This window comes from Somniosus microcephalus, chromosome 15 (assembly GCF_052327205.1).
Source record: "Somniosus microcephalus isolate GS21.2 chromosome 15, FLI_Smic_1.0, whole genome shotgun sequence".
Classification (NCBI taxonomy): Eukaryota; Metazoa; Chordata; class Chondrichthyes; order Squaliformes; family Somniosidae; genus Somniosus; species Somniosus microcephalus.
The window spans coordinates 42,030,318-42,047,610 of NC_141001.1; the positions used below are offsets into that span (position 1 = coordinate 42,030,318).

Consider the following 17,293-nt stretch of genomic DNA (forward strand, 5'->3'; position numbering starts at 1 on the left):
GGCAATTTTTAACACAAACAAAAATTAAAAATCAAGAATTTACTGTAAAATTGGGTACTCACCTACAGAATGTTCTGTTAAATGTATGGTAGAATCGGCAAGATTACCAGTTATTGAGGTGTTGTTTTGTATTGAGATATATCTATTTTGCCAGTTATTAAAGTATTCCGGATGATTAAAGTGCCGTTTAAACAAGAGTTTACTGTAATACTATAATAATCTGCCAGTTTTCATCGTAATTTCCTAGTGCTACCCCACAAATTACTAGATTTATTGAATTTACTTTCACTACTTGCCTTGGTGAGCAACTCACAACCTCTGGTTTGCTGGTACAGTGCGATTATCACTAGGCTACTGTATCCACCTTCTAAAATATAAAATAAATGTGGGTTCTTTGTGTATCATATCAATGGTTGTAAAACATTCTATATGAATTGTTAATCTATGCAGGTTTGGAGTACCTGGCAGACTGTGATGATGCTGACTATGATGATGCTAACTGTAATACTCCAGCCTCTGGAAACAATTGTAGTCACAGCCACGATATTAGCCCATGGTAAAGAGGCACCATAGCACACCTGCTCCTGGCTAATCTTCTCTGCCTAAAACATTTTCAAGCACAACTCCCTTCTACCCAGTTCCTGTTCCTTTCTCCCTGCATCTGTTTGTTTCTCTTCAGTTCCTGGCCCCCTCTCTGCCCAGTGGGACATCTTTCACATTGTTCATGGGTTTAATTTAAAATATTTTGACATCTACATGGGTCGCCTTATGCACAAATCTATATGGAAATGTGATTTTATTCTCTATCTAATGTATTGGTACAAAAACACTAGCTAAGGTTAGCGACAGCACTTGTGTCTCTAAATCTCTGTACATATTTGGCTCTGTCAGGAGATCTTTCGTCCTCAGAATGGGAAGCGGGTGTTGTGGTACTGCTGTGGGCCCACTGTTTATGATGCTTCACACATGGGACATGCCAGGTAATCTGCCACATGACTCATTATTTCACTGCTTCCTCTGCTAATTATTCAACTCGGCTGTTTTTTTTCCTTCCGCAAACTCTTCTGCCGAATTCAGTGTTACTGTTCCGAGTAATAGGGGAAAGCTTCCTGCTCCATATGCACAGACGTGAACTGTATAGATTTGAATAGTGAATTGTAGTAAATAGAAGTGTGCACAGAGAGACACTGATGACTCATAAACCATCCAATGCCTTGAGTTTCCTCTTGTGACTTTTGGCATCACCACCATCGTTATCCTGTCATTGTCTTGTCAGGACAGCATTAACCAATCTGGTGTGATCTACGAGAGCATACTATCAAGCAGCATCAACAGCCTGGTGTGACCCACCACTGTATGCTGTCAACTGCTATTCATCTTGTGAGGCTTCTGTTGGTAAATGCACGGCCTGTTGGGCATTGAGTCGTACAGAATAAGGAAGCCCCAATCACTGCACAGTTGCTGAATAAGCTGATCTGCGATCATGATGGAGGTGTTTTACAATTGGTTTCGATGTCATCAGGCAAGAGGGTGGGCAGAAGTCTGCTCGGGTTCCTGCTCCTGATTGCTCTCCAATTACTCTGGCCGTAAAGTGGTGAGTGTCTACATTTGCATGAGGATAGGATCAAGCTTTGTTGTGATGCCTGCTATGGACAAGTAGCCTTTTAAAAAATCAGAAACCTTGTGTGATCCTCCAACCCATGGTGTCACCCAGGCTGTTGTTCTAACTTCCCAGGCCATACTACGCCTGGCACAACAGAGCCTGTTAGTTATAGCCTCAGAGCTGAAACTTTAAGCCTTTGACTGTTTCCCTTTGCAGGTCCTACATCTCCTTCGACATCCTGCGACGGATTCTAATGAACTACTTCAAATATGACGTATTCTACTGTATGAATATCACAGATGTGGATGACAAGGTAAGGGTGTGTTGTCACCTCACTTGGTGTCTGCCCTTCAACAATAACTTAACTCTTTAATGGATTTCACCAACAAAGTGGCTTCTGTCATCGGATTCTGCCTCTGCAGTTCTGCCAAAGCCCAGGTTCTCCATAATGGTGCCAGAATACAGGACAGCCCCAGCACCGCCACCCCAGTGCTGCCAAAGCTCAGGACTGCCTCCAGTGCAGCTCGCACCCCCCCCCCCCCTAAATTCCAGATACTTGCCTTCAACTAGTACATTTTGTATACTACCTTGCTGTAGATTCTCAGCTTTAAATAATGGTAAATGATAAAAAATGAAATGCATAGATAAAAGGATTTATAAAATAAAGTTAATTGATTCATTGTTTTCACAGAATAATCAATAGATTAATGGAATTTGATCTTTAAAGTACCAAGAAAGACCCCTCAAAACATTTTAATAAAAAATAAAATTTGATTTCTTCACTATAAATCAATGGCTCTGATATAATCCCCTAACTATCATAATTCCCCCCTCCTATTGTTATGAAGCAGTGTTTCCTCTGACTATTTGTGAGCAACACCACAGGAGATCTACTACAGTATTACGTTTGCTTTGTGTGAATTCAATTTCAAATTGCTTAATGCAAAATAGAATTGAAACGTGCACATAATGGTTCTTCAAGCTGATTTGTTGAAGAGGTGAGCAACTTCAGCAAGTATCAAATTCTTTCAAACTTAACCCTGGTGGTCGATGAGAGTGCAGAAGGCTTGGAAAAATACTCTGAGGAACCAGCAGGCAAATTGCAGGCTTCCTGTACCCTAAAGCATGCTCTAACAGCTCTGGATCAACAACACTGGTGAACATAAGAAATAGGAGCAGGAACAGGCCACTTGGCCCCTCGGGCCTTCAATAAGATCATGGCTGATCTAAGGCTCAAAGCCACTTCCCAGCCCGTTCCCCATAACCCTTCACTCCCTTATCTTGCAGAAATTTGTCTCTCTCTACTTTAAATGTATTTAATGACCCAGCCTCCACAGCTCTCTGGGGCAGAGAATTCCACAAATTTACGACCCTCTGAGAGAAGAAGTTCCTCCTCATCTCAGTTCTAAAAGGGCGACCCTTTATTCTGAGACTGTGCCCCCGCGTTCTAGATTTCCCCATGAGGGGAAACATAGAAGATGGGAGCAGGAGTAGGCGATTCGGCCCCTCGAGCCTGCTCTGCCATTTAATGAGATCATGGCTGATCATCCAAATTCAGTACCCTGTCCCTGCCTTCTCCCCATATCCCTTGATCCCTTTAGCCTTAAGAAATATATCCAACTCCTTCTTGAATATATTTAATGAATTCCAGTAGCTTAGTCAAGCACAATTTACCTTTTGTAAATCCATGTTGACTTTGTCCGATCCGGTCACTGTTTTCCAAGTGCTCTGCTATAATATCTTTTATAATGGACTCTAGCATTTTCCCACTACCGATGTCAGGCTATAATTGCCCGTTTTCTCTCTACCACTTTTTTTGAATAGTGGGGTTACATTAGCTACCCTCCAATCCATGGGAGCTATTCCAGAGTCTATAGAATTTTGGAAGATGATCAGCAATGCATCTACTATTTCTAGGGCCACTTCCTTAAGTACCCTAGGATGTAGATTATCAGGCCCTGGGGATTTATCGGCCTTCAATCTCGTCAATTTCCCTAACACCATTTCCCTACAAATACTGATTTCATTCAATTTCTCCCTCTCATTAGACCCTATGTTCCCCGACATCTCTGGGAGGTTATTTGTGTCCTCCTTTGTGAAGACAGAACCAAAGTATGTATTTAATTGGTCAGCCCATTTCTTTGTTCCCCATTATAAATTCCCCTGATTCTGACTGCAAGAGACCTATGCTTGACTTCACCAATCTTTTTCTCTTCACATATCTATAGAAGCTTTTACAGTCAGTTTTTATGTTCCCTGCAAGCTTACTCTTATTCTATTTCCCCCCTCTTAATTAATCCCGTTGTCCTCCTTTGCTGAATCCTAAACTGCTCCCAATCCTTAGGTTTGCTGCTTTTTCTGGCCAATTTAGATGTCCTCTCCTTGGATCTTATGCTATCCCTAATTTCCCTTGTTAGCCACGGTTGAGTCACCTTTTTTTATTTTTATGCCAAACAGGGATGAACAAATTCTGTAGTTCATCCCTGCGATCTTTAAATGTTTGCCATTGACAATCCACCGTCAACCCTTTAAGTAACGTTCCCCAATCCATCCTAGCCAACTCGCGCCTCATACCATCGTAGTTTCCTTTATTTAAATTCAGGACGCTAGTCTCTGAGTCAGCTACTTCACTCTCCATCTTAATGAAGAATTCTATCATATTATGATCGCTCTTCCCCAAGGGGCCTCGCACAACAAGATTGTGAATTAATCCTTTCATTTACATAATACCCAGTCTAAGATGGCCTGATCTCTAGTTGGTTCCTCGACATATTGGTCCAGGAAACCATCCCGTATACACTCCAGGAATTCCTCCTCCACAGTATTGTTACTAATTTGGTTAGCCCAATTGATATGTAGATTAAAGTCACCCATGATAACTGCTGTGCCCTTATTGCACGCATCTCTAATTTCCCGTTTAATGCCATCCCCAACCTCAGCATTACTGTTTGGGGGCCTGTATACAACTCCCACTAAAGTTTTCTCAGCTCTACCCATACAGATTCCACATCATCAGAGCTAATATCCTTCCTTACTATTGTGTTAATCTCTTTAACCAGCAATGCTACCCCACCTCCTTTTCCTTTTTGCTTGTCCTTCCTGAATATTGAATACCCAGCCTTGGTCACCCTGCAGCCATGTCTCCGTAATTCCAAATACATCATATCCGTTTACATCTATTTGCGCAGCTAATTCATCCACCTTATTACGAATGCTCCTTGCATTAAGACACAAAGCCTTCGGGCTTGTTTTTTTAACACTGTTAGTCCTTTTTAGAATTATTATTTACTGTGGCCCTGTTTGATTTACACCCTTGATTTCTCTGGCTTCCACTTTTGCTTTTCTCCTTCCTGCCTTTTGTTTCTGTCCTTGCTTCCCTTTCCTCTGTCTCGCTGCACAGGTTCCCAACCAGCTGCCATTTTTGTTTAAACCCTCCCCAACAGCACTAACAAACACTCCCCCTAGGACATCGGTCCCGGACCTGCCCAGGTGCAAACCGTCCCGTTTGTACTGGTCCCACCTCCCCCAGAACCAGTTCCAATGTCCCAGGAATTTGAATCCCTCCCCCTTGCACCATTCCTCTAGCCAGGTATTCATCTGAAATATCCTTCTATTTCTACTCTGACTAGCACGTGGCACTGGTAGCAATCCTGAGATTACTACCTTTTTGAGGTTCTATTTTTTAATTTACCTCCTAACTCCCTATATTCAGCTTTTAAGACTTCATCCCGCTTTTTACCTATATCGTTGGTACTTATATGCACCACGACAACTGGTTGTTCACCCTCCCCCTCCAGAATGCCCTGCAGCCGCCCCGAGACATCCTTGACCCTTGCACCAGGGAGGCAACATACCATCCTGGAGTCTCGTTTGCGGCCGCAGAAACGCCTATCTATTCCCCTTACAATCGAATCCCCTATCACTATAGCGCTCCCACTCTTTTTCCTCCCGTCCTGTGCAGCAGAACCACCAGTGATGCCGGGAAGTTGACTGCTGCTGCCTTCCCCCGATAAGCCATCTCCCTCAACAATATCCAAAGTGGTATATCTGTTTGAGAGGGGGATGGCCACAGGGGACCCCTGCACTACCTGCCTGCGCCTACTACTCTGCCTGGCGGTCACCCATTTCCTTCCTGCCTGTGCAGCCTTTACCTGCGGTGTGACCAACTGTCCTCAGCATCGCAAATGCTCCAGTATACATCCATTTGCAGCTCCAGCGCTGCAATGCGGTCTGTCAGTAGCTGCAGCTGGATACACTTCCCACACACATGGTTGTCGGGGACACGGGAAGTGTCCCTGATTTCCCACATAGTGCAGGAGGAGCATGCCATGGGGCCGAGCTGTCCTGCCATGACTTACCCTTTTAATTAATTTAAATTAAATCAAATCAATACCACTAATTACACTACAATTTAAATGATATACTCAAGGGCCATTGGTTACTAGCACTCCCCGATACACAACAGAAACCTTAGAAACTATAACCACAAAAATTAAGACCTTCTAAATTTTATAAACTATTAATCTTAACTGTCAAACTATAGAGTAGTATAAATACTCACCTGGCCGTACTCACCCAATCAGCTGCTTCCTCTTGCCCACGTCACTTTTTGAATTGTGACGTGGCTCCGGAACGCCACCGCCGGTCTGCGAGATTGGTAAGCCTCTGTATAAAAAAATGTTTTTAAAAAAGCCCGCAAAAGTGAGTTTAAGTACTCACTGTACCGCTGCTCTCTGCTCCTCCCGACACCGGCCTCTGAAAGAAAGCCCGGAAACATCCTCTCTGCATCTACCCTGTCGAGCCCCCTCAGTATATCTGATATGTTTCGATAAGATCAGCTCTCATTCTTCTAAATTCCAATGAGTATAGGCCCAGCCTGCTCAACCTTTCCTCATAAGTCAAATCCCTCATCTCTGGAATTAACCTAGTAAATCGTCTCTGAACTGCCTCCAATGCAAGTATAACCTTCCTTAAATAAGGAGACCAAAACTGTACGCAGGACTCAAGGTGTGGTCTCACCAATACCTTGTACAGTTGTAGCAGGATTTCCCTGCTTTTATACTCCAACCCCCTTGAAATAAAGGTGAACATTCCATTTGCCTTTTTGATTACTTGCTGTACCTGCATGCTAACTTTTTGTGTTTCATGCACAAGGACCCCCAGGTCCCTCTGAACTGTAGCATTTTGTAATCTCTCTCCATTTAAATAATAGTTTGCTTTTTTATTTTTCCTGCCAAAGTGGATAACCTCGCATTTTCCCACATTATACTCCATCTGCCAAATGTTTGTCCACTCACCTAGCCTGTCTATATCCCTTTGCAGATTCTTTTAAGTCCTCTGCACAACTTACTTTCCCACCCATCTTTGTATCATCTGCAAACTTGGCTACATCACACTCGATCCCTTCATCCAAGTCATTAATGTAGATTGTAATTAGTTGGGGCCCTAGCACCGATCCTTGTGGCACCCTGCTAGTTACCGTTTGCCAACCAGAAAATGACCCATTTATCCCGACTCTCTGTTTTCTGTTAGTTAGCCAATTCTTTATCCATGCTAATATATTACCCCCAACTCCGTGAGCTCTTATCTTATGCAGTAACCTTTTATGTGACACCTTATCGAATGCCTTCAGGAAATCCAAATACACCACATCCACTGGCTCACCCTTGTCCACCCTGCTTGTTACATCTTCAAAGAACTCCAGCAAATTTGTTAAACATGATTTCCCTTTCCTAAAACCATGCTGACTCTGTTTGACTGCAGTATGTTTTTCTAAATGCCCTGCTACTGCTTCCTTAATGAAAGACTCCAGCATTTTCCCAATGACAGATGTTAGGCTAGCTGGTCTATAGTTTCCTGCTTTCTGTCTCCCTCCTTTCTTAAATAGGGGTATTACATAGCAGTTTACCAATCCGCTGGGACCTCTACAGAGTCCAGGGAATTTTGGTATATTGCAACCAATGCATCCACTATCTCTGCAGCCACTTCTTTTAAGACCCTGGGTTGCAGGCCATCTGGTCCAGGGGACTTGTCTTTTAGTCCCATTATTTTACCGAGTACTATTTTCTTAGTGATAGTGATTGTCTTTAGTTCCCCACTCCCTGTGGCTCCTTGATTATCCATTATTGGAATGTTGTTGGTGTCTTCTACAGTGAAGACCGATGCAAAATATTTGTTCAGAGTCTCTGCCATTTCCCCGTTCCCCGTTATTAATTCCCCAGTCTCATCCTCTAAGGGACCAATGTTTACTTTAGCTACCCTCTTCCTTTTTATATACCCGTAGAAGCTCTTACTATCTGTTTTAATGTTTCTTGCCAGCTTACTCTCATAATTCATCTTCTCTCTTATTAATTGTTTTAGTCATCCTTTGCTGGTTTTTAAAAATTTCCCAATCCTCTGGTCTCCCACCAATCTTGGCAACATTGTATGCCTTCGTTTTCAATTTGATACCATTCTTGCTTCCTTAGTTAGCCACGGATGGTGCTCTCTTCTCTTAAAATCTTTCTCACTGGAATATATTTTTGTTGAGAGTTATGAAATATCTCCTTAAATGTCTGCCACTGCATTTCAACTTTCTTACCCTTTTAATTTGTTTTTCCAATCCACTTTAGCCAGTTTGCCCTCATGCCATTATAATTGCCTTTGTTTAAGATCAGGACACTGGTTTGAGATACAACTTTCTCACCCTCCAACTGAATTTGAAATTCAACCATGCTATGATCACTCTTTCCTAGAGGATCCTTTACTATGAGATCATTTATTAATTCTGTCCCATTACATAGTACCAGATCCAAGATAGCCTGCTCCCTGGTTGGTTCCATTACATACTGTTCTAGGAAACCATCCCGGATGCACTCTATGAACTCCTCCTCCAGGCTACCATGGCCAATTTGATTTGTCCAATCAATATGGAGATTAAAATCACCCATGATTTTAACTTAATATTTAACTTGATATTTAAGCTGTGGACAGAGTCTGGAAGAGTGCCAACAAACAAGAGAAATGGTTTGTGTGAAACCTTGCTTTGGATTCAGTGCAGAATTTATTGATTGATGCAGAGTCTACAGCAGCTCTTGGTTTCCTGATATAAACGTAACATACATAAAATGCCAATCCGCCTCCTGGGAGTGGGTTGGCTGCCGCCCCTTTTCCCGATTCCGTAAAACCCGGAAGTCGGCGGGTAGGAGCTGGCTTCTCGATGCGCTCAGAATTTTTCCTGATTTAACCCACCAGCCGCACCCAATCCCATGCAATCACCCATGTTAAAATTCCCGCCAAAGATCTGGAGTAGGCATGGCTGCTGTTACAGCTGTAATCTCATAGAGGGGTCGAAGGCTGCTCACATCTGCCCGCAGTTACTTTGGAGATCTACACAATGAGCCTGTCATCTCCAGATGAGTACTTTTTCTGTCTGCTGAGTTGAATCCCTGGTACCCATCTGTGTATCTGAAAACATTTGTGTCACTGTGAGGACTCAGTACCCCCAATCTGTGGTTATATTTTTGTTTCAGTTGTGATATCAACATATTTCACTGGTGTTTAAATCCCACCCCTGCATACATCAATATCGGGGAACAATCTGTACAGCATTTAACAGTCAATAGCGAAGATGGCAAGCTTCCTGCTCCCATGAGAATCAGATGAATCTCTTCTTTCCCTCCTTCACCCCACATCCTTGACTATGTGCTCCTTTGAATCTCTTCTCCTTTTCTCTCACATTTTCACTCATGGGCTTTAGTGTATATTTTTCTGTCCCCTCTTCTCAAGTAAGTATACAGACATTGGCTGTAGTTAATCTCCCCTCGCCTTTGCTCCCTCGTACCCCTCCATGTGTATGTCTACATACAAGGTTTTCTAAATGCCTCTCTTTGTAAATTACCTTAGATGGTTGTTGCCCTTGAATATCAGAGTGAGTGTAGCCACATAATGCTTACTACAGGAAACTTTCTGGTATCCAGCACTGACGGGACCGAGCTGGTGCCGTACCATCAAAACTGCCGTAGAAACCAGCGCTAATGTTAAAACATACGGAGCTTTTGAGCTCCGTGTGAATCAACAAACCCTGTTGCTTAGCAACAGCTTCAAAACAGTCGGCCGCAGCTTAAAAGCGTCTCTGTAGCTAAGCAACAGCTTCAGCTAGACCTTGCAGAGCCTGACTGGGGGGGGAAAAAAAAGCAACGAGAAGTAAAAAAACTTATAGGAAACAGCTCCTGAATTTTGCCGGTAGATAGAGCTTTCTGGACATTTAACCTCTGGTTAAACGAAAGTTTCCTGTAGTTGGTTGGTTACTACTTCCATGGTAGATGAGAGTCAATGCTGTGATAGATCTATGTCTCTGTCTCCTGACAGACAATGCTGTGATAATCCATTCCCTTCTGTACTCATTGCTGAACTCTCAGCTTTGTGCTCAGTGGCTCTCCATTACGCTGCTTGTTCTAATGTAGTTGCTGTTACTTTTACGTAGATTATCAAGCGAGCCCGACAGAATCACCTATTTGAGGAATACAGAAAGAAAAATCTGGCTCCTACACAGCTTCAACAAGACATCAAGTCTGCTCTAAAGGTAATGAGGTGTGACATTGAAGTTCCCTTCTGTCACACAACTTCTCTGTACTGAAAGGTGATTGTCACTGCAGTTTTACTGGGTTATTGATAGACTTCACACCATGGTCTCGGTGGAAAATATTTGCAATACTAAAAAGCAGTTTTGTTCCCCAGATTCTCCCTTTGTAGCTATTTTCTGGTCAATCCCTGTCTAGGAGGCCCAGAGGGAACACGCTGCTTCCAGGCCAAAAGAATATTGGGCAACCCAGTATTTAACCCTCTGCTCTCTCTGGTGTAGGCTACTAGGAAGGGAAAGACAGTATGAAATGACTCTCTGTTCAATTTCTCTGTACCTCTCTCTCTTGGTGAGGACCCTTGAGCTCCATTTATCGCCTTGTGCCAGCCTGTCCACGATTATGAACATGAGATTGTCAGGAAATCTGTGTTACAGTATGTTGATTCAACAGTATCCTCTGCCACTGGATCATTTGATTTCCTTTTTTTTCCCTTCTCCAGAACATACCAACTCCTGTTCATACAGTTTTATGATACTGCTCACTCTGTAGTACTTTGCCCAATTTGCATGGGACTTTGACATTCACTGTTTTAGGCTCTTGTCTGAGTCTAAACAGTAATTGTCATCAAAATATTCAACTGTGGAAGGGAAGTTGAGTCCGATCCTGTTTTTGTTCAACATACACACTTTCCAGCCTGGATGGTGATCAGGAGCAGGAACCCTGGCTGATTTTTTCCCCCCCTTTTTACTAACCTGGGGATGCTGAGGTCAGTTGTAGCACCCTACTGCTATCCCACTTGAGATTGGTTTACACAGGAATCAAACCCTGAACCATCCCAGTCTATTTGACTCGGTACCACACTAATTTTATCAATTGAGCCATCAGGGAAGCAACTCGCTTTCACACAGAATCACAGAAACCCCACAGTGCAGATAGAGGCCATTTTGGCCCATCGAGCCTGCACCGACACATATCCCACCCGATCCCCGTAACCCCTACATCAACACATATCCCACCCTATCCCCGTAACCCCACGTATTTAATCCCCCTAACACTAAGGGTCAATTTATCATAGCCAATCAACCTAACCCGCACATCTTTGGACTGTGGGAGGAAACCGGAGCACCCGGAGGAAACCCACGCAAACACGGGGAGAATGTGCAAACTCCACACAGACAGTCACCCGAGGCCGGATTCGAACCCGGGTCCCTGGCGCTGTGAGGCAACAGTGCTAACCACTATGCCACCGTGCTGCCTAGGCCCAGAACTTCGGGTCTCCACGGGTGAGTACGCACGGGGTACTCACCCATAGGCCCAATGGAAGTGCCGGTTTCCTGCATGCACTGCGCATGCGCGGGAAACCGGCACTTCCGTTCCCCTGAAAGAAGGGGTTCAGAGTTCGAACGCGTGCGCGGGAGAGGCTGTGCGTGCATATTGAACTTATGTTTTTTTTTGCCGGTTTTCCCGGGAAGGTAAGTCTCCAGAAGTTACACTTTTAAAAAGCAGTCGCAAGGCCTGCTTTTTACAAGGTAAATGGTGAATTAATTAAAATTAAAACATTTTTTCCACAGGTTTATTATTTTTAAATACTTTAAAGAAAGGTGTTTATTTTTAGCCCCGTTAGAATATAAAATTATTTTTTTCAAATTTAAATTATTGTTTAAAATAGTTATTTCATGTAATTTATAGTTTATTTACAAAATGTGATTTAAAAAAAAAAAAAAAAAAAATTATTTGAAGATTTAGTGATGTTTTGGGGCCCGTAGTATTTATAAGTTTTGACAGCCCTTCCTGTCAAACTTATGAATGAAGCATTCCCTGCTCCGATTGTCTCTCCATGGCCCACGTGATCCCAGGGGACGCATCGAACTAACTGCGCCCCTGGGATACACAAGCACTGTGCGCCGGCAGTTGGGGCATGGCCAGGATCGGAATTCCACGGGGGCCCACAGCTCAACGGCCAGCGTGCAAGGTAAGTGCAGGTCGGAGGCTTACGCCCGCGGGAAGCCCCCAACCCGAATTTCTGCGCCTATAATTCCCAGAACTGTTATCTGGGTGAGTAAATTAATTTTTGATTTATTTTTTTTCCCTGCCAATTTGTGGAGGGAGATTATTGACTAACAGACTCCAAAAATCTGACTTTTGTTGAAGGTTGTACTCTTTCTCTACTGTCGATGACTGTCCGTTGAAATAGTATTCTGCTCTGAATTGTTTCTTCTTGCTTTGTTTCCCTTGATCCAGCCTTTCTCTGTGAAACTTGCTGAAACTACTGACCCAGACAAGAAACAGATGCTGGAGAAGATTAATCACGCAGTTGTATCATCCCTCAAACCCCTGGAGGAGGCAATGCAACAGATGCTTCCCAACGAGGAGATTACCAAACGAGCTGAGGTATGGCTCAACCAAGGAGCCAGTCACTTGACATTGTCTGAGAGCTGAGACACATTGGGTAGAATTGCGAATTGCTACTGTCCATTACACGTTAAACTAGTAACATGAGAAGGCTGTTTTAGAGTCTTCTGAACTTCAATCCCACTTGAGGCTCTGTTCATAAACTTGATTCAGATAATATTTTTATATTGAGAAACCTGTGTTAAGATCAAAGTCCATAATGTACTACCACTGTTGAAAAGAATAGGAGGGGAGCGATAAATCGGGACGTAGCAGTTGGGTTGTTCCAAACTTGGGTTTTAAAAGGTGTAGAAGGAAGAGAAAATAGAGGGAGATAAGGAATTCCTCAGTTTTGTGGTTGGGGAAAGAATAAGTTAGTCCAGTGACTTATGTTGTCAATAGAATAGTGGTGTAAGGAGGAGGCACAGTATGCTTGGTGTATTTAAGTCGGCCTACAAGGTCGGGGCATTGCTAGATCTAGTTATGAGTAATGAAACCGGTAAATGAGCTAAATATGGGTGAGCACCTTCGAAGTAGTGACTACAATATAATAAGTTTGTAGTCCAACTAGAAAGGGAAAGAAGTAATTACAAAAACAAGAAAACCAGATTGGATTAGGGAAAATTTAGAAATGTGAGCAAGCTAGCTGAGGTGAGGTAGTAGGAGAAATTGGCACTTGAATGCTTTTTAAAAAAGAGATGGCAAAGTACAGAATAAGTACATTCCATAAAAAAACTAGTAGTATTTTCAGGATGCCCTGGATAAATAAAGAAGTGAGAAACTAATTAAAATTGAACAAGAGAGTCTATAAAAACTCTAAGAATAATAATGGTAACAAACTAAGGGAGAATATGAGAAAATAACAAGAGGTTAAGAGAGGATGTGAGGAATTTCTTTTTAAAAAGCATCAAAAGGAACGGTAAAGTATTTTACAAATATATTAATAAAAAAACCATTGTTAAAATCGGTGCTCTGGCTTAATGTCTCATCCAAAAGACAACATCTCTGACAGTGCAGCACTCCCTCAGTACTGCAGTAAAATGTTAGCCTATGGGCTTGAACCTATGTCCTTTTGACTCCCAAGACAAAAGTCCTACCACTGATCCAAGACGGACACCTTAGTTAGAAGCGAGAAAATAGAGTCTCGCAGTTTGAGAGACTTCTCAAAGTGATGGGAAGTGGGTAGTGGTGTTCCGCACCTTTCAATTCTGGGACCACTTCTGTTTGCTGTGTATATCCATGATTTGGATAGAGGGAGTGGTGTCAAAATTTGCAGATACAGTAATACCAAAATAGCAGGTATAGTTAATTCTTTAGAAGACCGAAGGAAACAAAAGGGATATTGTTAGGATGGAGGAATGTAATGTGCTAAAAAGTGGCAGATGGAATTCAGTATCAGTAAGTGTGAGATGAAACATTTTGTTTTTTTAAAAAACAGTGGTAATTTATAGTCTGAATGGAAGTAGGCTTGGTGCTGTGGAAGAGTTTGAGGTTACAGGTTCATGGGACACCAAAGGCAGCACATCAGGTTGATGAGTCTGTTTTTAAAAAAAGAAGCTAATAGAATTCTGGGTGTTATCACAGGATATAGAATATAAAAGCCAAGAGGTAATAAGTTGACAGAATCTTAATAATACCTCATTACTGCATGCATTAATAGGCTCCCCATAATAGGAAGAATATTGAGGCTTTAGAGAGAGTACAGCACAGATTCACTCTGATGCTACCTGGTATGAGGAAATACAAAGGAAGACTTGGAAAAATTTGAGCTTTATTTCTGAAAACAACGCAGATTACAAGTTGATACGATGGAAGTGTTTAAAAGTATGAAAGGATGGGACAGTGTAGATTAAAGCAGAATGTTTCCAATAGTAGAGGGATCTAGAGCAAGGGGGCATAGATACAAGATTAAACAGAAGAGATTGAGAACAGAGAGCAAAGAGATTTCTTTACTCAGAGTTGTGAGGCTGTGGAGTTCACTTCCAGGGGCAGTGGTTCAGGCAGAAACCGTGTCAACATTCAAGGTTAGATTGGATAGATCAATGAAGGATGAAGGGAACTGGGCAGATTAATGTGATTAAGACTGTTTGCTCGCATGGAAGGTAAACGCTGACACAGACTGGTTAGGCCAGAAGCCTGTTTCCGTGTTGTAACTTCGATGTATCCATCTGTGTTTGGAGCTTAGTTCATATAAGCACTGATCGTAGCCGTATCAGTAAAATAGGAAGACAAGAAAAGGTTGGCGGCTAGTGTTGAGGCATTATGAGCTTATACTGGTTTGTGTAACACTAAGCAATACACGTATCATAACAAGGATAAATGTCTAGAAAAGAATTTAAAGGGCGGGTATATTGATCTGAATTATCACCTAGTAGTAGTCGTCTTAGGCAGTCCCTCGGAACTGAAGATGACTTGCTTCCACATTAAAAATGAGTTCTCAGGTGACTGATGAATCCAATGCGGGACCTACAGTCTCTGTCACAGGTGGGGCAGATGGTGGTTGAAGGGGCGGGTGGGTGGGGGTGCTTGGGTTGACGTGCGCTCCTTCCGCTGTTTGCGCTTGGCTTCCGCTTGCTCCCAGTGAAGAGACTCGAGGTATTCGGCGCCTTCCCGGATGCTTCTCCTCCACTTTGTAAGCATCCGGGAAGGCGCCGAATACCTAGTAGTACAGTTTTTATGGACTACTGCAATTGGCTTCAGTGTCTCTGGGTTATAAAGTGAAAAATCAGCCAGGGTTCTAGCTCCTGATCATTATGAAGTGACAATTTCTGCACTCGTGTGGATGTTGAGTGGGAAAAGGATTTGACTTGGACTTGGGGGTGATGTATTCTGCAGTGGAATGTATTCTTTTTGCTCATCACTGAAACTCACTATGAAGGATTGCTGGTGCCGATGGAACTACAGCCCAGCACACGTTGCCTTCAGAAAAGGTTAGGAGAACCCTGTCATTTAGAAGATGTCTGGGAGCAGACATTTTGTGTGGACTCCTTTTCTGTGATTATACAGCTGTGTCAGTGACATGAATGAGAATGTTATGGCTGTGGACAGCACTTCACATTCACAGAGGGTGATCTGCACCATGTCTGCTTCTGGGGTGCCCCTGATTAATAGTATTACATATAAAAAGGTTAATAAGACATGACTGGGAGTTACCAGTTGGTGCAGTTATCTCCCTCTGTAATACTTTGGATCATAGGGTGAATTGGTAGAATATGCTTTTCTTTTCTTTATTTGTTGTGCAGTTAGTTGCACTAATGAAACTATTCAACTGCTGTCATTGAATATAACAAAAATTTTAAATTGTAAAAGACCATTTGGCCTAACGAGACTTTTTGATAGATCAACCCCCACTATATCCCTCCAATCCCCCCCCTCTCCAGAATTCATCCTGTTGTCTCTTGAATCCAGTTATACTCTCGGCTTCAGTGATTTTGCTTGGTAACGTATTTCACAACTCTGTCACCCTCCGATTGAAAGCTTCCACCTGATGTCACTTACTCTTCCTGTTTTTAACTTGCGTCCCCTGGTATTTACTCTTTCACTACTGTGAACAATTTGCCAAGATCAAAGTTGTAAATTCCCTTCATAAACTTAAAAGTTTAAATTAGGTGATCTTAAGTCTCTTTTTTTCTAAAGAAAAAAACAAACCTAGTTTTCTTAGAATGTCCGCATTACTTAAATTCCTGATACTTGATAGCTTCTTTGTTACTTATATTTGTACCCTCCATATAATTCGGTGACCCGAACTACACACAGTCCTCAAGATGCGATCTGACCTTTGTCTCATACAGCAACAATGCAGCATCTTTTGATTTGTATGCTATGTCTCTATTAATGCAACCTGGTACTTTGTTTACCTGTCTGGAGATTGACTGATACAGCAATATTCTTTTACAGTTGCTGCTGGATGAAGCGAAGGATATGTTGTCTGATTGGCTGGATGTTCAGTTTGGCAGTCAGGTGACTGACAATTCCATCTTTTCCATTCTTCCCAAGTACTGGGAGGGGGAATATCACAAAGACATGGATGCACTCAATGTAAGTCATTGTAGTTGTTGTAGCAATGGTAGGTTGCTACAGTTTATTTAAGATATTAGGATAATTTTGTTTTTAATCCTGTAACGGTGAGGTCACAAATCACTCCGTGCCATGAAGTAATGGTCAGCAATGCTCCCTCTAATTTTTTTTGTACTGAGCGGGCCACGAACTCCTTTGAGACCTTTTTGTTCGCGGGCAAATTTTGCAACGACGACGACAACAGCAACCACTTAAAAGCATATATACAGTAACGCCACATTGCCACCCCACTGTCTCAAATCATGAGACAATCAGATGAGGTACTATACAAGTTTAACATAACTTCTCTGCTTTTGAATTCTATTCCTCTGAACCCCAGTGCTTTATTTGTACTTGTATGGCTTTTTTTAACCTGCGTTGCTATTTTTAATGATTTGTGAATCTATACCCCTAGATCCCTTTGCACCTCTACCCCATTTCGACGACTCTTTTCCCAGGAGTTGGTAGCCTCCTTATTCCTCCTATCAAAATGCACCACCTCACATTTGTCATTTACATGCCCATTCTGCAAGTTTGTTTACGGTAGATTTAATTAAAAGCTTTTAGTTTGTCATACTAAAACTCTATTTATAAAAAAAAAAAAAAAAAAAAAAATTACTTGTCAGAAATGACTGGATATAAAAGAATTGCAGCATAATACGTTAACACTTCAGAAACATCA

The 17,293-nt window shown here is 42.3% G+C and overlaps 1 protein-coding gene across 7 annotated transcripts in view; it reads left to right on the top strand.

Annotated features, from left to right (window-relative positions):
* cars1 (cysteinyl-tRNA synthetase 1) overlaps positions 1-17,293 on the top strand; it is a 124,455-nt gene that overhangs the window by 23,530 nt on the left and 83,632 nt on the right. For 6 of the 7 annotated variants that reach the window (XR_015080970.1, XM_086007676.1, XM_086007673.1 and 3 more), the window contains 5 exons: positions 892-980; positions 1,820-1,916; positions 10,068-10,166; positions 12,406-12,555; positions 16,453-16,593. Coding sequence is in view for 6 of the 7 variants with exons in the window: in XM_086007676.1 (XP_085863802.1) it covers positions 892-980; positions 1,820-1,916; positions 10,068-10,166; positions 12,406-12,555; positions 16,453-16,593 (576 nt within the window). In the remaining variant the exon portion in view is untranslated. The remainder of the gene's footprint in view (positions 1-891; positions 981-1,819; positions 1,917-10,067; positions 10,167-12,405; positions 12,556-16,452; positions 16,594-17,293) is intronic. The other variant, XM_086007677.1, reaches the window with a different exon arrangement.